We start from the raw sequence: 22,949 nt of genomic DNA, 5'->3' as shown, positions 1-22,949 counted from the left end.
AAAAATGGATAAATCCTCTATAAGTCGCATCATAAATCACTTTTCCATCCACAAATATAGGAGGGAATAAGCCACAACATGCTGATGAAGTTGAACATTTGTCTCTTAATGAGGAAAAGCCATTACAGAAAATGCTGACTGTTGCAAACATGAATTATTGCTTTTCCAGTGTGTTTGGAGTTGTACGTTTAAACTATCAAGATATGGATTATGGAGTCTAGAGATACAATATGCATCCGTGTGGATAATTCAGCCACTGCTGAACAGGAAGTATGCGTTTCGAATATCTTCACGACTACATCAGGGAGAGAGCTTTGATTTCCCACAATAGAGGTTTGGTGATGGTCTTCTGAGATTATTGATGGTACTGCTCGGATCACTTCAGATTTGCGTGAACAAAATGCTGTACACGCAGGAAAAACATGGGAATATTGATCTTTTTCACTAATATACTGTGGAAATTTAGCAATCATTGTTGAAAAAACATTTAAAAAGAAAATCAAGTAATGATAAGGCACAGGTATCTGTTTCCAGAAGAAGGCTTTTTTTTTTTTTTCCCCAGACGTAGCCGTCTGTCTGCTGTCTGCTGTCTTTGAACCATCCATCTGCTGCAGGCAGCAGATGAAGGAGAGAAGAGAAGACAACAAGGTCGAGAGCAAGCTGACGACAATCTTGGATTTGCAAAATGCATCAATACTTTTATAAAGCAGCACGAGAATGAATACAGAGAAGAGAAGAGAAGAGAAAAGAGAAGAGAAGAGAAGAGAAAAGAGAAGAGAAAAGAGAAGAGAAGAGAAGAGAAGAGAAGAGAAGAGAAGAGAAGAGAAGAGAAGAGAAGAGAAGAGAAGAGAAGAGAAGAGAAGAGAAGAGAAGAGAAGATGGGGTTTCAGTAAAATGGCAAAAAGCTACAAGGCCAAAGAGCATTAAGATGAATCTTTGTAGAGATGCTCTTCTTGCCAAAAACAAACAAACATGGCCTTTAAAAGAAGCTTTAAGGTTAAAGAATATATCTCAACAACCATACCCAAGCACTGGAAAGGGCTTCTTTAGACAAAATATACACACACACACACACACACACACACACACACACACACACACACACACACACACACACACACACACACACACACACACACACACACACACACACACACGCAGTTCAGCTTAGCAACTATTCTTTGAGTCAAAATGAGAAGCATTCATAGGTTAGTATCTATAGAAACAGCTGTTGACACTGCGGCTAAATAGTAAGGTGTTGGAAACGAATGGTAAAGACAGACAGAGTCAGAGAAGGAGAGTGAGATACTCTTAAACGTGAAAAGCCATTAACTCTGACGAAGGAGGTGGTAAACAGAGGATTAGAGGGCTGCTAATTACAGCTAATTACAGTTCGCTGGCCATTCCCAGGTCTATTGTTGCCGAGGTGGTGAGAATGTCAACGAGGCATAATGCTGGTGTTTTAAATCTGAACCAGTAATCAAGGCTGCTCCTGTCCTTCACATTACTCCTGCGGACGTCTGTAAACAGCCTGTTTGGGTGACTTTAAGGGGTCTTTTTCCCTTCAAGAAGCCAGTTGCTGTCATTCATTCCCACAGGACCTGGAAAGCAGCTACCCAGCTCGAGAGCCACAATCAGACCATTGAATAAAATACCCTTTTTGATGAATGTTTCTCGTTCTCTGTGATAATTAACAAGTAATCAACCAAAAAAAAACATAAAATCGCTTCTCTGTTATTCAATTAAAACTGAGTAACAAAGGAAAACTAAGGCGCACATATTGTGGAAAGAATCTTCTCATATCTTTTTTGAACATTAGGCAGATCTACTATCAAAGTATCAAAATGCCCAGATATTACTGACAATAAAAAGCCTATGTCCAACAGCTGTGCCTCTAAAAGAGCCATTTGGACAAAGAGATGCTCCTATTACATGTCTGTCTCCAGTCAGACCTAAATCATCGCCTTTCATGCAATTGAAAACACCAAACAGTCAGCGTGCTCTGAAGCTCAGAGTCACAGGACAGGCAGAGAGCTGTGACTGGCCTCAGTTCACAGCAATCTGAAAAAAATGTAATAAAATCTGAAAAAGTAGCTCATGTTGATTAATCTTTAACCCCAAACAGCTTTTTTTTTTGCAGAGCTCCTAAGAGAAGCTTTGGAGGGAGCATATAAATGATGATCTTTAACATTATTAAGACAAGCAGCTTCAATAAGATGATCACACGTCAAGTTCAAACCTCTGCAAACATCTCACAGATTATTGTGGTGCAAGTTTTTCACTTCTCAGTATGGATTCAATTATCTTGTAATCAAGTCTAACGCTACCACATACAGTATATGCAACTGAGTTACTCTATTTCACGTAAAGTACAGACGTATCCGCCACTCGGTTACATTTTAAGAAGAACAATATTCATTATTTCCCTTTTATACCGACTTCATCCAAGTTAAGAGTTGTGACGACTGAAGCTGATTCCAGCTGTGAGTGAGGTATGGTGCATCCTATGGTATATCTGAAAGTGCTTCATGGGGTTGCAGTTAAAACCACAGACCAACGGGTAAATCCAACGTGAGTAGTGAAAACAAAGCCATTGATAATAATTTATAAGTGTAAAACAATGTGTGAAAAATATTTTAGTGCCTGCTTCCAGAGTCTCTTCAGGTGTTGTGGAGGTTCAGGAAGCTGTGTGTCTGCTGAGTCTAGTAATGTGCTGTTGAGGTTGGAGTGTGTCGGAAAAACGGAGTGTGTGTGCAGGGGTGGGTGGGTTGATCAGGTCATTCATGATACTTGAGAGCTACAATTAAGAAACGTGTGTGTTTTATTTCTGTTTTCAGCTGTTTGGGCCATTTTAGTAATTCAGCTTTTCCAACATCTCTCTTTTGTTGTTTACTAAGATCTTCCCACATATCCAACCAGCAGTGGCAGCGAAAGCAAATGAGTCTGTCCATGTTGGATAAAACTCTATTTACTTTCGAGGCTTTCCTTTATTTGGAATCATTCATGCTTAGCCCACTGAGATGTGGGGTTGGAAACCCAACATTTATCACCTGCAGTGAAATGCAGCGGGCTGGTGACATAGTAGGAGGTGACATGTATTTTAGTTGACAAACTATTGAACCGTTCTATGATACAAGTGTCACATTTGTCACTTCGAACTACAAGACCTCTGAAAGATTGCTTGATAAAAATGTTTCACAAAGATTTTGTGAATGCTGCAGCGAGCCGCTACCGACGGGCTAAAGAGTCGTCTGTGGCTGCAGACGCCTGAACTCATCGAAATGGAAAACATCACGTATGCAGAGGGAGAACGTGCAAACTTCAAACACAAAAACTTTGACTGGAGCCGCATTAAGTTTACCTCTGCTATCCTTACACGGGTCAATGCCGAACAGAAACAGTTCAGATAGGGAACAAGTGTAAATCGAAGAGTCAAACAAAAAGGGATCGACTTACACTCATATTAGTGTTTTAATCACAGCAGATGTCAGATAGCGTGTTCCTCCATTCTCTGCTCTCTGCTTGACTGCCAGACAACAGCAGGCTATTGAAAGTTACCTCTGGTCCCCATAAGCCCCATCTGCTTTCCTTTTACTCAACTCCATCTCTCGTTCCCCCTTTTCTCTTCTCGACAAGCATCTTTGCTGCATGTCGAAGTGCTTTTACCGCGGTGAACTGTGGACTGCATTTCAGTACGGCGCAAGAAAAGAGTGTGGAAGAGAGAAAGACTAATGCTGAAAAGACAAAGTGCATTTGGGTGAAATACCATGAAGATACTGACAATTTCTGTGGTGCCAAGTTGTTCCTGTATTGAACTCTACAGTTGCTCGACACTGTTCCTCTCCGCCTCTCTACACTCATCCATCACATACCTCTGTGGCTAACTAATAAGAGGCAGGCTTCGGCTGGAACTGAGGTCTTTCAACAAAGTGTAGTGGCAGGCCTCAACATGGGACTCTTTGTTATACCCTATGTGTTGCTCAGTTGGAGAAAACTAAATCAGAACACAACATCAATGTATGCACATTCTTTACTAGGTTTGCTATGAAAATGTAATCAAGAGTTTGAATTTAAAGTTATGACCATACTAGAACGATATACCCAGACCTCAATTATATGCCAAATCGTATTAATGCAAATGAACAGCTTGTTTTATTTTCATCATCCAATGACACTTTTCTGGCTAGGCAGAAAACACTTTTCACTCAACAAAACAGAACTTTGTGATTTTATCTTCACTTGCCTATTATGTTGAAGTTTCTTCTTCTACCATGGAAACTGAGCTAGTATTTTCATTTTTTTCAATTTTGGAAGGTAGAGCGATGGTTGATATCTGAGCAAGTGTTTTTGCGTGCATGAGTTGTGTTGGTACCCAGAATTCTATTTATGTGTTATTTAATGTAGCTAAGTGAGCTAAAACCTACATAGTTGTTAACCCAGACTGGAAACTTGAATGTCTGTCAGAATGTCTCGCTCTCCTCTCAAATATGCGAGCCATTCCCGCCCAAACATGGTTTTAATAAAACTACCAGGTTAAATGTTTGTGAACTAAACAATCTATAACTTGTTTATCTATACAAAATAGAGTTTAGCACTTTCTGTTTTTCATTCATTTGAATAATTACAATATTACCCAATTTATGCAAAAAATCTGTCAGTAATTCAGTGAGTTGTAATAGTTGAATTTAGCACTGAAGAGTTGTGTTGGTGGAGCAAACAAAATGTAGTCTGGTTAAATTCCTTCAATTGCATTGAGGTTGATGTAGAGCAAAGTACCATGCAATTTTATTACGTGAATCTGTTCTTTTTTTTTTACGTAACTTATTATTTGAAGGGGGGGTTCACTTCTAGTTTTGTCATCTCTGTACACAAAATATAACTTCAGATGGACTAAGCAAATAAATACCTACAAACACAGTTTCTCACCGAATAAAAAATAAAATAATATAAAACTCCCATCCTACACGATGAATTGAACTGGTAAGATCATTGTGTTGAAGTGAAGTTTATTTGTTAAAAGCATTTCAACATTGCTTGTCCATTTCAACTAAAATATACACAAGCCGTTACCATCATTTACCAGCTAACAAGTTCTCGTGCGTTTACTTTTATTGAGGAGGAGGTCTGAAATACGCCCAATTTAATGTACAAAAGGATTCTGGATCATCACTGTATATTTTCTGTAAACAAAACAAACAATGTGAAAATGGGTTGCAAATTTTGTGTTATAATTATTTTTAACATGTTAAAAAAAGAAAACTCAATTCCTTCCTGCAACACAATGATAATGAAATCTGTTGTGGACATTTTGAATACGGTAATACATTTTTAAATATGTTTTGATTTGTCGTGACCCCCTCCCCCCCAGGCTGGTTTTGCATTTAAAATAATATGTTAGATGAATATTATCATCTCATAAGCTGGACAGGAGGTCATGGTTTAGAGTCCAGGCTTGGCTTTTCCATGTGGCGTTTGCATGATCTCCCTCCCTGTGCATGCGTGTGTTTTCACCATGTACAATCTAAAAACATGCAGTTAGGGCTAATTGGTAGCAAGTTGGTGTGCATGTGAGTGTGTTTGACTGTGTGTTTGCCTTGTGTAGGATTGGTGACATATCCAGAGTGTATGAGCTTTTGCTCATTCGACACTTACAATCACGTCAAAACAGTATTAAACTGCAAAGAGTGAATAACATTCATCTGTCTTAAAACTGTTAATACTATAAACTATATTAAAATATATTACAACGCTTGGAGTTTTTAAAAAGTTACAAAGGAAAAGCACAGACCGGTACTGAAGCCAGTAATTCTCAAACAACGCGAGTCATCAAGCAGAATTCACAGATTTGTGTCCATATTCACTGATTGCAAACCACAAGGTTGGCTGAACTACATCTGAACCATATTTGTGTGGAAGCACATGATCAAAAAAAGAGTCTGATTGAGTCTATTTATACACGAGCACACAGTTGGACGTACACGCAGCGTAACTGGCACACGATCACGTCGAGAGAGAGAGAGAGAGAGAGAGAGAGAGAGAGAGAGAGAGAGAGAGAGAGAGAGAGAGAGACTGGACACATTTTACACAGCCCACGGTGGAATCTGCAGAGCTGTGGGAAAAAAGTGCCTCCCAGACAATTGAATTAACTCGTGGGAGTGGAGTAATGGGTATTAAAAATGTGACTGCAACAATGGGAGCCACTGTTGGCTGCAATGAACCGAGCAAAGACAGACATGCAGGGAGGGAGACAGTGAGCTGCTCTGAGACCAGTGAGTACCAGTAACTGTAGCGGGGAAAAGTTGGAACAATACACAAGCACACATAGGACACACACGCTGTAAACCACACAACCTCCTCAAAGAGACGAGATTAATTAGAGCAAAGCGGATTGCTTTGTGATCTGATACTCCGGGGAACTAACACGCTCGCTCAGACTCATGGATAGAGCCGGGAGAGTAATGAAAGAACAACACACAAACAAGTAAATGCAGAGATGCAACACATCCATATACACACACACATGCATACAAATACTTGGTCCGGTTCAAAAAACTTCTCCAGCCGCTTCCTCCTCTGTTCTCATTAACAGTAGTTCTTTCCAGCCGGCCTTGATTTATTGCTGACCCCTATTTAGCCGGGGATCAGACAGAGTGTGCTGTCATTTCAGTCTCTAGTTAAGTTTTATTTCCCTCGCCACTGTGATTGTGTTTCAGTGTCTGGAATTAACATTGAGGATGGTGACAGGCATACCGATGGATGCACTGTAGTGACAAGACATCAGTGAGCTTTCTTCCTTTGGTCTCTTCAAAGCGATTCCTCGGTGAGGCGGCTTTTTAGAAGAGCACCTAACCACCAGGAGAAAGCTGAGTCATCATACCCAGTAATAATTGGACACTTATTCCCAGACAGTTTCACAAAATTGAAACGTTTGACTTTGACATATTACTCAGCGCGAGATTAACTTCAGAGAATCAATGAAAATGTAAATAAAATTTCATAGTAGCTAAACTGTCATTTTGACGGTCAACAAGATGCAAGATGTCTTCTTAATATATAATATCAGGAGTAATAATAATGACAGGATCGACCTCTCCTGACTGCTGTTTATTACGTCAAACATTTTCTGTGAGTTAAAGCAGAAAGGTGTCCTTAAAATCAATACACTCTGGTACTTCCCATCTCAACTATAGTACGTGTGTGTAGGTGTGCTCGTAAAATGAAAATGTGGACAGCATCTTAAATAGATACCCACAATTGAGCATACTAGCAAGTTGTCGGAACCATTATTCTAAGGAGACCAATTTAAGATAGAACACATAAAAAGTGACACACTTTTCAATTAATTACAGTATTAACAAGATTCAGAACAACGCAGTATAGCTGTGGGATGCAGGAGCCGATAATAGCCACAATATAAACTTCTCATATACTTCACCCTGGAAGAAGAAAGTTGAACAATGTCATTGGAGTTTGTTGAATGTGGATCAAAACAACTTGTGTTCAAGAAAGTGTCATCAAGTATGTCTTCCTGTAAAAACACTACTTTTTGAAGTAATGCACTGGTAAATGATTACGTCTGTACTCAGTCAAATAACTCGGAAATAAATTTTTTCCAATGGAAATAACTTTCACGGTAAGCAAATATGCTTCTTTAGTGTGTGCGCTGTAATTTCCCGAAAAAAACCACTTGTCTTTGTGGGCATTTTTCACAACAGAAATCCCATTTTGTTCGACACTACAACACTAAGACCCACATTATCATTAACATTACAAATAAATGATGACTCAGGGTATCACGCACAACACCAAGACCCTGGAACTTCAGCGAGGAAATTAATGGCAGGATGTCTCCTGTGAAAAACATCTAAACTTGTGGAGGTCGTTGTAAGACACTGTAATTATTTCTGGGAATCCGTACATAGCTCTAGTGAAAACACACAATGAGGTGTAAACATTTAAAACAAAAGAAAGATCCTTGATACTAATAATGTTTCATCTTAACTCGTGGCAAGACAGAAAATAAACAATTTTCCCAATAAGTCAAGGTTGTCCTTCAGGGGAGCTTTACCTCAGGCTTTCTGCTTTCAAATTTGATTACAACTAATGCGTTAGTTGCAGACTATGTGATATTACCTAAAGTTTGAATTAGAAACAGAATGCACCTTGTGGGAAAGAAATCCCTCAGAAGAAATAGAAATTTAAAGACAAACTGGGAACTCGTGACAAGAAAAGGTGGAAAACTTGCATCTCAAACTAAAGTTTGACCGAATGTAATAAATTACAGCCATAAACTATAAAGCTGTGGTACAAAAACTACAAGTGTAACAGGTCTAACAGTTGCCGTTATTTATGTAAAGACATGTTTGTCTCTTGAAAAACCTCCAGGAGGCTCCCCTTTTGTCATTTCCCCACCAGACAATATTAAAAATTGCCACTTAATACTGTGACATCTGTGTTTTGTGAGGTTTTCAAATGACAAGTGAGGGTTGGACATGCCACTTTATTTGTTTATTCAAAATGCTCATATATTTCTGTCTTTTTTAAAGTCACATCACACTCTTTGAAGAAATAAATACATTTTATCCCCATACCATAATAACCATAGGAGGGGATATGTAGACCCCAACCACTCCTCTGTATTTTGCACCTTGCTTATGGTGAAGAACAAACAACCAAAGGCAAAACACAGGTCTGATCAGTGTGTCCTGTTTTCCCAGTGAATAAAGATGCAGGAATTGTATTCTTTCCAAGTAAAAACAGCCATCACAATGACAGCCCTTTAAACCCACACTTGAAAGAGCCCAAAAGGTGGAACAAAAGAGCTCAAAAAGAGGATTTTCTCTGTTTTATAAGCTTGTTTATTCAGCAAAGAGACAGGAAGCAGATTGATACACCTGTCGTTTGCTCAGTGGCCCTCAGAGTAACTCAGACAAACTCAGCCGGGCGCTCGCATTCATATTCATGCGTGAGACCTGCGGGCCTACGTGAGTCTGCGTATGTGAGCGTAAGTGCGGCGATCCACTGGGTTTTAAGGTGTAATCCGACAGCTGTTTTCAGATGGTTCGCTGTTGCTTTCCCTTCCCGGTATCCTGATCTATAATCCACTGTCTGTTCCACTTCACTGAATACACAGACTAACTGACAGAAAAGACACTGGATGTATGCCGAAAGCAATGTGCGGACTATAAACTGTCTTTCTCACTATTTCTCTACCTCATGTCTTCCTGTCTACCTGTCTGTACTCTTTTCTTTGTTTGCCTTCCTCTAATCTCTCTCTGCCCACACACACACACACACACACACACACACACACAAACACACACAGAACTGTGTGTTAGTATTTGAGTTCTTATCATCCCTGGTTGTTTTTCTAGCGTCTTGCACACAGAGTAGAGGGTGTGTGAGTTACACCGGGTCTTTTTGATCACTGTTCAACACAATACTGCCTTAATTATTAATTATGCAATAGGGACTGCGTCCTTCTTTTTTTCCACTGGTCTTTTGCCATCCTTTAGTTCATCCCTAGTCAAGCCTGAACTGCTATTTGTATGACAGATGTATATATTCATCAACTCAAGGGAATGAGAGTGGGCCAGCAAACTGTACAAAAAGAATTTTCTGCAGCTAAACTAGTTGTTATGAGTCTGGAAATTCATGGAAATATATGCAAAACCAAGCTATAATTTGTCTGTGTTCCTCAAATGTCACAATAGCCTCCTTTAAACCATTTAGCAACAAATGCTCTTTATTTCCAAAATGGGACGCAAGTGGGAAACTTCATCAACCTAAAATGACATCAAGTACGAGTTCAAACCACTGCTATAGTGTGTTTTTTTTCAACCGTAAACTTTAAAACAACAGGGCAGGAAGGGGAGGTAAGAGAGTAGAGGTAGAGGGAGTCCGTGGAAAGAAAGAGAAAAGAAGCACAAACAACACTGGTGAGGAGGAAACCATATTAAGAAGATGGTTTCTGTGATTCCCGCCTTGGGTGCATAAAAACAAACAGAAGGCCAGTCCCCCGCGAAATGTTTGTAAATTATGAAAAACTCTAAAACTCCTCCCTTGTCACCACTGACAGGATTGATGATGCATACTTCTCATAACCGTAACTCCTAGACTAAGGGGTGTGCAACCTGCAGTTCTGGAGCCAAATGTGGCTCTGCAGTCCATGTGTAGCAGCCCCCTGCAGCTTTCACAAGATATTTGTAAACAAACATTGTTATCTCATTTTAATTTTGTTCCACATACAACAATCTTTTAAAGAAACATTCCTCTCACAGCTTGAGGATACAGTAGTGACATTTGTATTAGGAAAAAAAACCCACAGTAGAGTAAAAATGGCTTAAACAGAAAAGCATGGCTTAAACTGCCTAAAATGTAAATTGAAGTTTAGAAATGTACCTGGAGAGGGTTGTCCCTTTAGCTACAGTATATTTGCTCATTTACATTCTCAAATATCACATTTTATTGATGCAAAGTGTTTATTTTTCAACCTTCTTTCAAACTGTGATACTTTGGTTCATGCCAGGGTTAAACTACAGTAGAAGTACGATGGCTCATAATAAAGTGCAAATGAGGAAGCCGAAAAAAATCAGTGAGGAAGTGGACTGTGATTATTGTAATTGAGTTCTTGCCACTGAAATGTCATTAGTACATCAACACACACACACACACACACACACACACACACACACACACACACACACACACACACACACACACAAACACACACACACACACACACACACACACACACACACACACACACACACACACACACACACACACACACACACGTGCACTTGTTAGCCAATGTCATACAATTAACTCAACTCACCCATGAAACACCCGCTATCAATGGAGGACAAGGAGAGAAGTCTGGCTAACACACACACACACACACACACACACACAACATGATGGTTGATATGTCTTTAGGTCTATGCAGCAGGAATTACTGAGTTTTTGGAAATCATCCAAAATAAAATGTCAGTCAGATCTTGTGATGATGGAAGAAAAAACAAGCAGAGACTGAAATGGCCATAACTGGATGACAATAGTTTGAATTTAATCTTTGTCGCCCCACTTTTCATTAGGTTTGAATATGTTTTCTGAAAGTCTCCCTTTAACGCTGTCCTTGTTTAGCCTCTGAGATGACGAGTCAACCTATACCGAGACCACATTTTCACATTAGCCGCATCATTACTTTCACATCTCGTCTACAACATTCTTTTTACATTTCTTGGCGTCTTTCATGCTCGCAGCCATGCCATACACATTTGGCTCTTTTTGTTCTCAAATGGAAAAAGCTGATGTAATGTTAAGAGGCGTTCTCGTGAAATGATAGCATCAAGTAGTTCGTAGCCTCCGCATGCATGGATGAGGTGCACGTATTCACTTTATTTGTCCCCTTTCATTTGTGGCATCAGATTTAGCCACAACACTCAGTCTCTCTAGCTATTTAGCATCCAAGTGGCCCATCTCCCCGGCCACGAACCTTTGACATGCCCAGATCCTCTGAGCATCACACTGACTGAATGGTGCAGACTGGGAATTGAATTAAACAGGAGGCAAAATGTGCAAAGGCTGAGGAAGCCTATAAGTGGTAATTCTAGAAACTAATAAGGCAATAAATAAAGGCACACAGCCGCAAAGAGATGGAGAGATTTAAACCAAATGAATGTTAAAGCCGGGAATTAACAAGGTGATAACACGCACGCACACACACATTGTGCTGACATGCCTTCCTATGTTTTTATATTACCTTAGATTCAATTCAACCATAGCTACTAATTTAAACTACTGCTTGTCAAACAATTATCCCGATCGTAACCAAACACTAACCTTAATGTAACCTCGAAATATGTTAACACTAAAAAAATGAAATGATTTTCTCCATCTGGCTCAATATCTGTTTAACAAGTGACACGAGTTCCCATGAAGGAATGTCCAATCAGCATGAAGTCCTTACCTGTGTATATGAACACCCACAGCACAGATTACACTGTATGTCTTATGGGAACAATACAACAAAGCACAACAACACAGTACCCTAACCCTAACTTCCACCTGCCTAAACCTGAACTTAAACTAATAATATCCAGAGCCTGACTGTAAAGCATGTCTTCATCTCAAAATATATAGATTTTCCCAATGCCGAACTCCATCTTTGTACCCATGGTAACACGAGTCCTCATGCATGAGCGTGCAATCAGGTTTATGTCGCTACAAGTATAGAAGAGCAAGACACACACAGAGACTACTTTCATTAATTCAAGGGACTTTCACAGACATTTACAGTTCGTGAAGACTTACTCCAGCATTAATATCAACCAAACTCTATTCTCATCCTAACCTGAGTCTAACCGTTGAACCTTAAAATATATATTCACCTAAAACTTTTGTGATTCTCATCACAATTTCTGTGCCCATACTGACATAAGACCCCATGGGTCAGTGTGCAATCAGGCTGACACACCCTCTGGTATAGAAGAACAAGAATACACACACACACACGCACACACACACGCACGCACGCACGCACGCACACACACACACACACACACACACACACACACACACACACACACACACACACACACACACACACACACACACACACACACACACACACACACACACACACACACACATACCTGGAGAATGTCAGAGCTGAAACAAATGATAATGCTTAGAATTAATGTTTGCTATAAGGATCGAAACCTCACTCTCCTGGTGTGTGTTTGTGACCCTTTGCAGACGTGATGGATACTCGATGACTCTCCCCCTCTCTCACCCCCAGAGTGGTGAATGTCAACAGAATCTCATTGGCCTCCTGTTCAACTTTAACTACGTCGGTCCCTTGGGTTCAATCTGTGTGCCTCTGCGGCGTGCGCGTCAGTTTCCATCCTCAGTCGGGGAGTGAAAAAGGCTCAGCTCTGCTCATATCCTGTTTGGTGGTATGTATTGGAGAAGGCACAGTCGCATGGAGAGATGCAGATGCTTTTACCCATTACTGCTCAGTGATTCCCACTTGTGTGTGTCTGCTGTCTGCTTGGTGCTCTGATTGCTTTATGTAAAAAAGCAAGTCAACCATTAAATGAGAGGATTGGTAATGATATCAGAGTTTATCCCTTTAAGCAGCTAAAGAGCTCTGAAAAGCATCAATAGCTTGTTGTTAATAACTCTTTTAAGCACCAGCGCATTAATGGTAATGACATGCCAACACTGGTTTCTTGTTTCGAATGGCATACTTGTGCATTAACACTTACTACTGTGAGTGCATGGGTGCATTAACACTGTCAAATACAGTCAATAAACACACACAAACGCACTGCAATGTCATTTCTAAATCAATCATACATAAGCAGGATCGGTTGAATAAAATGTACCTCAGACAGGTAGAAGACATTTTATTAAGTGATAAGTTCAAACATTGTCATCATCATTTCCAGCAAAAAGTAGAGTGAGATTTGGGACAAAATCTTTCATGACACAGGTAGGAACATTAAGGCCTTGTTCACACTGTGGGGAAATGCGCCCTAATTCAGATTTTTTTATCATAAATGACCCACATCCGACCTGTTTTGTGGCCATGTGAAAGCTCAAATTCCAATGTTTGCATACCAGACCCAGGCCTCGATCGTATGTGGGACCAATTCTGATGTTTCTTTACATACGACTGCCTTGTCATTTTCCTTCTTTCGCTCCTCATGTTTTCTTAATGTTGTCAGCTGGTATTTAACAACCATTTGAAAATTGATCTACACGCACTGACCTGTGTTACCAGATATGGCAGGTAGCCCCCAATTGGGGAGCAAAATTCTCTTACAGTTTAACCTTGTTTATTTCAAGCATTTGTGTGTTCATTTGTTCATTATTACACATATAATAATTATACAGTTTTAACATGATTCCTACACGGGCTGAGATTTGAGCTGGTTTTTATTGAAGTGTGTGGGTTTTACATTGTTTAGGCTGGAAACAGTGAGTCACATCTGGCAACCCGGAAATATCGTGCTGGACGTGACTTCAAATGCGCCTGAATTAAATTGTCGGGTTCGATCTCGTTCACACGGCAGTCTGATAGAGGTCACGTTTGAAATGTAATGTGAATTAAATGTAATGTGAAGGATCACGCAAAAAAAATCTGACACCAGCAAAAAATCTGAATTGAGCATCAAGACCTGCAGAGTGAACGCAGCCTTATAGTGTGTTTACAGTTAAAGGTCAAATTAAAATTGGAACTTATTTGCGGAAGTTGTCCCTTGATTAGCTTACTGTGGTCTGATTGGAGTTGGACAGAAGTATGAATGAAGCACAGATCATATAGTTTCACGCAGACTAAACACAGGACTGAATGGACTTCTAAAAGCTTTGTCTCCAGGCAGTTTATCAAAATTAAAGTGAATAAATGAGGAAGATCTGCCACTGTCTTGACTCTGTCATACATTTCATAATGTTGACTACTTCGCTGGTAAAATTCCCATCTCAGTGAACAGTACACAAAATTGTTGTCATGACAACAGTTCATTACTTCTTTTGGTCCAATACTGCTAGCTGCGAGTGTGAACCGGCCCTTAACATCACAAGTTTTCAGTTTTCTTTCCCACTATCATCTCACACAATTTTGATAAGTGCCTTACACGGGGAGTATATGTTACTCTACAAGCTACAAGCACTATCTGGGACAAAGTAAAATACTTTTTAATCAGTCCACTTTGAAATTGGACTCAAACCCACATCAAATGAGTGGAAGTGGTTACAGAGTGAAAGTGGTTACAGATCTCTTATTTTTCTTTGACAATATATTTTATTTAGGCATTCAGGTTTGATCAAGAGACGCAAGTGCAGAGAACTATCAGAGCTTTATTGCCTGCACAGCAACAACAATCTGTTTCATTACTGGGGGCCACACACACACACACACACACACACACACACACACACACACACACACACACACACACACACACACACACACACACACACACAGTAGCAGCTGTCCAAATAAAAGCTGCTTTTGAAAAACTATATTGTTTGGGGCCAATTTCCAAAGAAAATACATTACTGTCAGGACACCACTAATGGATTTGTTCTTGCATTGTTAAGCAAAACACAGATATTTATTATTACTGGCTCCAGAGTTCCTAACTGGCTTTATTTTGGATGAAAGGAGGACAAAACCAGCAACAACAGTCAACTGTTAAAATAGATACTTAGAAAAATCATCTGTTTTTGATTTCTCAAATACTCAAAGGGTTTATATTAAAGAACAACTGAGAACAAGGCCTACAACCTGGTTTCCATTTCAAAGACACAGTTTTTAATGTTTAGAGGACACCAAGTTACCATTTAGGGGGAAATGGAGACAGAAGCTGTTGCCCTGAAAAGAAGGCTGCGGAAAGTGCTTTAGATTTTTTTATTTTTTTTAATCTGTGGAGCCTGTTAGTCAAGCCAACAACCTTGTAAACTGACGTCATTCCCTCTGCCCTCTTACATCGGTCCAAAATGAAAGGCTAAAAGTTGTTTTGACACGTTGGGCCAGGAGAGTAAAGTATGAGCATCACACACTGAGACATTCTTTTAATGCAGCCAGCTGATTAAAGAGCCCAGAGAGAGTTTTCATTGGCAGGGATATAAATGTCAGAAAAAAATGGAAAATGAACATATTACTAACTTTGCTTGGCATCCCGGATGAAAAGAAGTTCCATGATCCCCCCGCCCCCCCACACCCCATTTATTAGGATTATTTTCCCATTAATTTGAGGTTTAGATCTGCTATAACTTTTTGTGTATGGCCCTTCTATTTTGTTTTTTAAACCATCACGATTAGCAGCAGATCTGATTTACTATGATGTGCATAAATAAAGATTTGTTTTGTGAAATTGGGTTTCCCATAGCAAATGTATCTTTAGTAAAAGAAACAAGATCACATGGATCAGCTAAAGTAGCACCGTGCAGCCAAAACTCTCCAACTTTCACAAAAATGCAAATGATCCTGTAACAACATGAGTTTATCTGTGAGAAGCAGCGTCTCTGTCTTATATGTATTTAAATACATCCATTCTATTAACATTATTGTTTTATTTGCTTCATCCTAACTATATATGTAGATATTTAGGAATCCTCATCGTTTTCAAGGCCACAGCTTTATGATACACCCATGTCCTTTAAAGGTAATTTAAAAATATATCATTTTTGAACAGTTTAATGTTTCATTCAAATCGACGCCACACATTTGCCTGTGTTTAACTTTTCAATTATCGACAGTAAAAGGAAGCAAAGTCAGTGTCCTGCATATTTATAGTAATTGCTGAGGGTTGGGGACATAAAGATATAGCCATTAGGTTTCCCAGTGATAATGCCTCTCTACTTTTACTCCATAAGAGAGCACTAAGAACCACTTCACCAATGTGACAGAATGATATAGCATTTCATTTAGCTCCAGCAAAGAACCGAGCCTCGGTCTAATTGTATTGCATCACAGTGAACCTGAGCTCCTTTCGACGAAAAAGCTAATTTGTCCTTTATAATTTGAGCGTAATTCCTCTCCTGCAGAACAGTCCAGGTTTTTAAATCAGGAGGGCATGCCAGGGTAGTTATGTAGCTTTTTTCTGTGTAGACAGTGACGCAGCAAGAAGAAGAAGAAAAAAAAAAAAAAAAATCATTCAGACGCTACAGCTGAGAAACGGATATTCATGGAGAGAAGGAATTCTCTTCACATCCTCCAGCAGTGAGTGGCTGATTCCTGTGGATTGATTTAGAAGCTGTAAAAAATGCCTCAGCCCTTTTCCAAAGCTGAGATTTGACTCACCAAGTCCCCGACCGATGATTCAAATCACTGACTTTTAAGGCAGCCTATAGACTCACAAATGACTGACATCCATATGGGATAATATGGACTGACTAGAAGCTATAAACCGAGGTAGAGCATACCTCAGAAGCCTTTCATGTTTACATAGAGTCAACGCTCTGAAGAGCCAGACAGAAAATTAGTTTCATTTAAAGTTGCTGGTAGGTATAGTCTGCAGTTAGTTCAGGGAAGCCGGCGCTTCTGTTCTGCAAGATATGGTTAAATAATTTGTTTCATATCTCAAGAACAACAGCGGCTGGCAGAGGTGGTTGTTTTACTCACAGTGTAGGAAGTTTCACAACATTTCCTTCAGCTAATAGCTCTCTCTCCTCCACTTCAAACACCTCCACCCAACTTTAATCCACCTCGCGAACATCCCTGCAGACGCAGTTGTTTGTGCTCCTCGTGCTTTGACCTTGCTTCGCCAAGTCGAGATGCTAAACAATGTTCATTTTACAAGAACAGCTTCTCGGGAGAAAAGGAAATTTCTTTGAGGAAAAAAAACTTCAGGGTGGAGGTTCGACACACAGGTGGCTGAAAAAAGATAACAAGCACAGAATATCATCTGCCTCTTATCATAAGGATGAGTACATCAATTTATCACCTTGTTGTACTCACTTTATTCATATCTACTACATATCCAGACCCCTGAGCCGACCACTAACCCTAACATAAACCCAGTCTCACCTAACACCAGTGTCTGCACCCTGTCTGGTAAACCGACAGCTCTGAGCCACGACAGAGGAAGAACAGGAACGTGTGGACGGTTTACCAGCTGCAATCTGATGTTCATTAGAGGTAGTGAATGTTTAAAAAATTCTGACTGGATGGATCAGAAAATTATGCATCTCAGGAAAACTGCCATGATTGAGGGATTGATTGATCATGCAAGTCTCATCTCTTGGGTTCTGTTAGTCCAGCTCGTGTCAGTCAATCAAGATGATGGGCCAAAGAAATAAGTCTTCAAATCTTATAATATACTGTATAGTGTGGTTTTTTTTCACAGTAGTAGTATGTGTCCTCTATTTCTACACCATCACTAGAGGTTCCGCCTCACCTTAGCCTTCACCATTACAACTCAACTCAACTTTATCTGTATAGCACTTTCAACCAACAGCTATAGCTGAACCAACGTTTTGTACATAAATAGACATAAAAACCTAGTAACATAAAGTACAAACAATAAAAACAATAAAATGGCAACAATAAAAACAAGAGCAGAGTCTCAAACTGAGTTAAAAGCCAAGGAATGAAAATTATTTTTAAGATTAGGGTTAAAAACGGACCGTGTCTGCCTTGTCTACCTACCAGTAACCACAGCCTTAACCTGACAGTAACTTACGACCTGCAGTATTAATCCTTAAATATTTGCATTTCGGCGTGGGTTTCAGTGAAATGGTGTCCAAATAATAGGTGATTTAAGCCTCGTTTCCACTGCACAGAATGTGACGGGACAGAACGGGACGGGACAGTATATTAAAGCAAACCATGCCCTGACCCAACTCTGTTGCATGGTCCCACCACAGAGAGTACGGTTAAAATGTGGGCGGGGTATGATGCAGGTATGCGACGTCATTACGCAACAGTAGTCTCAGCCCTCTCGGGACTAACACGAAAGTTGCTGCCCCAGCTTCACGACTGCAACAAAAATTTTAATTACTTAATAAAACAACGAAGCAGAGTGTGTTAACAACAACAGAGGCATACGGTTGATGAGGTATTTAAATATTGCGGGCTTGTCGAGAGTGACGTAAGTCACAGACCAATCAGCAGACAGCTGCGTTTTGCTCCTCCACACACAAACACACAAACACACTTAATAAAAGCTTTAGTAAACAACCCCCCCGTGACATGTAAACATACTGATTACTACTCAGGAACAAAGTGGTGATTGACTGGTTCAGCATCTACATGCACGCTAACACAGATGCACACAAGTGCACAGAGAAGGCACACGTTAGACTTTCAAATGCATCATGCAAAGCCACATCTTTGGAGCTCGGTGGGACGTCGGTATTATCACTGCTGAACATAAATACACCCTCAGAGCATGATTGAGAGGGAAAGAAAGAGAAGCAGTCACACGTTACAACACAACATAAAAGAGCGTCCTCTATTGATCCTCAGTGGCACATTATCATCATCATCATCATCGCTACAGTACACAAAGCCGCAGACGCACACACGCGCGCGCGCACACACACACGCACACCGCTTTCACAAACTCTATTCAAGCACAGCAGGATATTATTATAATCCCCAACAGGTAGGAGGCAGAACACCAATCAAGGTCACCTCTGCTACTGTGCATTGTGAGCGGTTCAGATAATAGCAGACCGAATGAAATCCAGACTTGTAATCTACACACTGACAGAATGGGGTGGGGGTGGGGGTGGTGGAAGAGGAGGAATGTTCCTTCGTGCATGCGTGCGTGCGTACGTGTATATAAGAGTGTGAAAAAAAAGGCCTGTAATGTTTCTCTTCTTTTTGGTTCTATATAGATACACTTTCATGATGGGTTCAGTAGAAGTTTAAGCTTCTATCTGTAAGTAAATGCAGGCAGACTCACTACGGAGACTCACACTAGGAGGTGTGTTGGCCCCGAGGCATCACATCACATCACAATCAGCCTCACTTTTACTTCAACAATGTTTTCTTTTCGAGGAAGTCCAAATTAAATGTTAAACAATTTCAGGTCAACTGCAATTTTTATGATTTTCTGACTACAGGAGCAGTGAACCACATTAACAATCTGAGGAAGCGGGGCATAAATACAAGAAATTAATTTTCTTGCTAAACAAACATTTTCTATACCAGTTTATGTAACTTATAGTTGCGGTAGGATGGAGCTGATGCGATTTGATAAAACTATTTATGTTTTTTTTTACAGCTTTCTTTTAAATAAAAAGTAATTACCTTCTATTTAGTTATATATATATATATATATATATATATATATATAGCTTCTATATAGCTTTGTATGCATCTTTGTGCTCCAGCATGCACCATGAAAAACATATTTCAAGAGTTCCCAGACACTGCACTCAACATGAAATTGGTGATTTACCATCACATCCAAGCACAAATTTGTTATGTAATCATGGTTATGAATTTCTCTCTGATTCGACATCTCTGTCTGTGTGATGCTCTTCTGCTTCATCAGCATATCTCCAGTGTACATATAGTGTTAGTGGGTGAAATGACATTGTGCAAATAATGTACAAGGGTTAGAGTGCATTCAAATTATGACATAGACTTACACAATTAAATGGAGTCTGAAACCTCCAAAGAACATTAAATAGTTGCAGCTTTGCGAGTGTTTCTAAATCACTGCTTTCTATAAGTATTATGTGATAAATGGCCACCTGCAGAAAACCAAAAAAAGTGACCTTAGTGGAAATGTACTTAACTAATAAGTATTGAGTGATATGATTCTGCTCACATTAGGTTAAGAAGCAACAGTAATTATAAAAGTATATTACAGAAGGTGACATTAAATCTTCTGAATGCAATCACCTTCATTTATCTGCAGTTGCAGTTTCCACTCTGAGAGACACACAGGCTCATATAAACACTGCTTTATAGATCCAATTGAACTCCTTATAGACAACAGACACAGGGCAGTTTCTAAGCAAGGATACACAGTGAAATATAAACACCAATACATTCCTTTCTTCTCTTACTGCTCTGAAAAAAAACCTTGAAATATTAGTTATATAAATATGAGCCCATTATTGCTGCCAACTGAAAGAACATCTTGGTTTCTATCACAAACATACAGTATGCCAGACATCTTGCATGGGAGGGGAATAAAAAGACAACTGCGAGGTTATAAAGCGGACAGTGCGGGTCACTTGCCTAATATCAGGAGTTAAAGTCATATGCTAAAAAGTTTCCACAAATCACAACTGTGAATGATTTGCCAGTGAGGCGTAGAAGGGTTTGGCTTCCCTGCTCTCACTTGTTGGGTAAGCTGACCTCCAGGCTCATGTCTGCCCGTGTATGGCTTTAAAAGCTGGATTTTACTGTTAACCAGTTGCACACAGACGCTGCATGTAGGGCGAGATCCAACCGAACACCGACAACCACCCAGACGCATTTTTTTGGCTTCCTGATTCATGGGGCTGGTGTATTTTCCTACCTCCAAACATCGCTATAGCAACTGAAGGGTGGATTCTTTAGGCGGGTCATCTATTCCTTTTATTTCTACGTTTGTGCGAGCACAAGACTCGCAAGCCTCCTATCCAGGAAACAGTTACAGAGTGCGTTCGTCCTACCTCCAGAGATCTCATTGGCATCTTCAGGAGGTACGACTGAATCGGTCAGCCTGTGAGGCTCAGTCTTGTCTCCTCCGTCACGCTCACCTCTTTCACCTGTGGGAGGTGGAACAGATTAGTCACTTGTTAAGAGCGTGTGGATAAAATGAAAGCAGCATTAGAAAGGCCCTTTCTGAGGAAAGCCCAATACAGAAAGTTACAGAGGGATGGATGGATGGATGGATGGATGGATGGATGGATGGATGGATGGATGGATGGATGGATGGATGGATGCTATTATTTTACACTACACATATTGATCTTTAACCTCAAGACATTCTATTCATTTCAATGAATGAATCAAGGACCTGTCGAATCCCTTCTTCTTTTATGACAAATAGCGCTCTACCACTTTATACCCAAACTAAAGTTTACGCTCCATTTCTGAATGCAAGAACTACAATTGAGAGGTTTTTATTTAATGTGTTGGAGTGGTAAGACGTGAAGCATATCTTAGTTGGAATAACGGCAAACACTGTTACTTACTTTGCAAATTGTCTTGTGAAGTAAGTAAGGATGAGTAAACGTTTAAGTGTAGATTTGTGGAGAGCAACAGAGTGTTTGAAGAGCTCCAGCCTGAGAGCCACGGGTTGCAGACCACTAGACTTGACAAATGTCCCTGCTCAGGCTTTGAGTTGTTGCAGTGTAACACAGTTGAAAAAAAACAAAAACAAAAATGAGAGGTAGATAGATGGTCTCTCGGCACTGGGAGGAAGAAAAAGTAGAAATAGAGCGGAAATGAAAGTAAACAGGTAGAAAATATAGAAGAAGAGATAAAATAAGAAGATGATATAAGTTAAAAAAAAAAGTTCGCTGGCGTATCACACCAGAGTTTAGAAAAAAAATAGAGGAGCAGAGTTGAGGGGGAGCAGACGCACCAGAGGTGGAAAACGTTTGAGATAAACGAGCAGCAGTGCCGAACATAAGCGTGTTCAGTAGAGTGCAGGAGCGATGAGTGGTGGGGCACAGTGCCGCAGACAGAGTACAGTAGCACAGTGGCAGAGGAGAACAAAAGCAGAAAGATAAACGAATGCACCAACCTTTAAGTCTGCCCTGCAGTGGCCGGCTCTGCTCGCTGCCGCTGACCGCGATGATGCTGAAAGTGTAGTCTTTAGAGGGGCTGTAGTCTGTTATCAGCACCTTACTGTCAGATTTGGAGACGATGATCTCCTTCTGCTGACCACCTGAAAGGAAAAAAAGAAACGCACAAAGACAAAGAGGTTAGAGAGGTAAAGGTCAGACACAAGGATGTTTTCATCCGCATTTCAGTTCAAAATACTAGCGTTGTCCTATCAGAGTTGTAAGAAAGTTGAGTCAGCGAAAGAGTTAACAATTATTCTTCATTCTGTTCAAGGTCGTACTGTTTTTATTTTGCAGTGAATTTTGTGTGTCTGTATGCATGTATTGTTTTTATTCTCTAAGTTTGAAATAAGGACACAGGATAGAAGTTAAATTAGTGTTGGTAGCTCCCAAGAATGATCCCAATAGGATGTGCGGTCATGTCCTTTCTCCAGCCATTAATCCCCGCTGGGTGAAGAGGTGGCATTTACACCCCTTCTAATTTTGACCTTGCAATCAATGTGGCCATCAATACGGCAGGAGTGTGTGCCACTGCGCTCGCCTCCTCAGCTCTTCTGGTGCCCCGTCCCTGCAGGGTGATGACTAATGACACCTTTGGAAAGAAGGAAGATAAATCCTCCCGAAGGTGACTGCAGATCAGGTGAGGTAACGGCATCGATCATCTTCACAAACTAGAAACTCAGTCCGTGCGGGCGAAC

At 40.2% G+C, this 22,949-nt stretch overlaps 1 protein-coding gene across 1 annotated transcript in view; it reads right to left on the bottom strand.

The window, feature by feature from the left end:
- The window catches only part of col14a1a (collagen, type XIV, alpha 1a), a 147,384-nt gene that overhangs the window by 103,694 nt on the left and 20,741 nt on the right, over window positions 1–22,949 (bottom strand). Inside the window, exons 4-5 of the mRNA XM_080470929.1 lie at window positions 22,212–22,355; window positions 21,133–21,228 (exon numbers count right to left, since the gene is read on the bottom strand). Of these exons, the coding sequence (XP_080327055.1) occupies window positions 21,133–21,228; window positions 22,212–22,355 (240 nt within the window). The remainder of the gene's footprint in view (window positions 1–21,132; window positions 21,229–22,211; window positions 22,356–22,949) is intronic.

This window comes from Lipophrys pholis (assembly GCF_963383615.2).
Source record: "Lipophrys pholis genome assembly, chromosome: 9".
Taxonomy (NCBI): domain Eukaryota; kingdom Metazoa; phylum Chordata; class Actinopteri; order Blenniiformes; family Blenniidae; genus Lipophrys; species Lipophrys pholis.
Note: the sequence above shows the minus strand (reverse complement) of the source record. Positions and strands in the feature narration are given on the sequence as shown.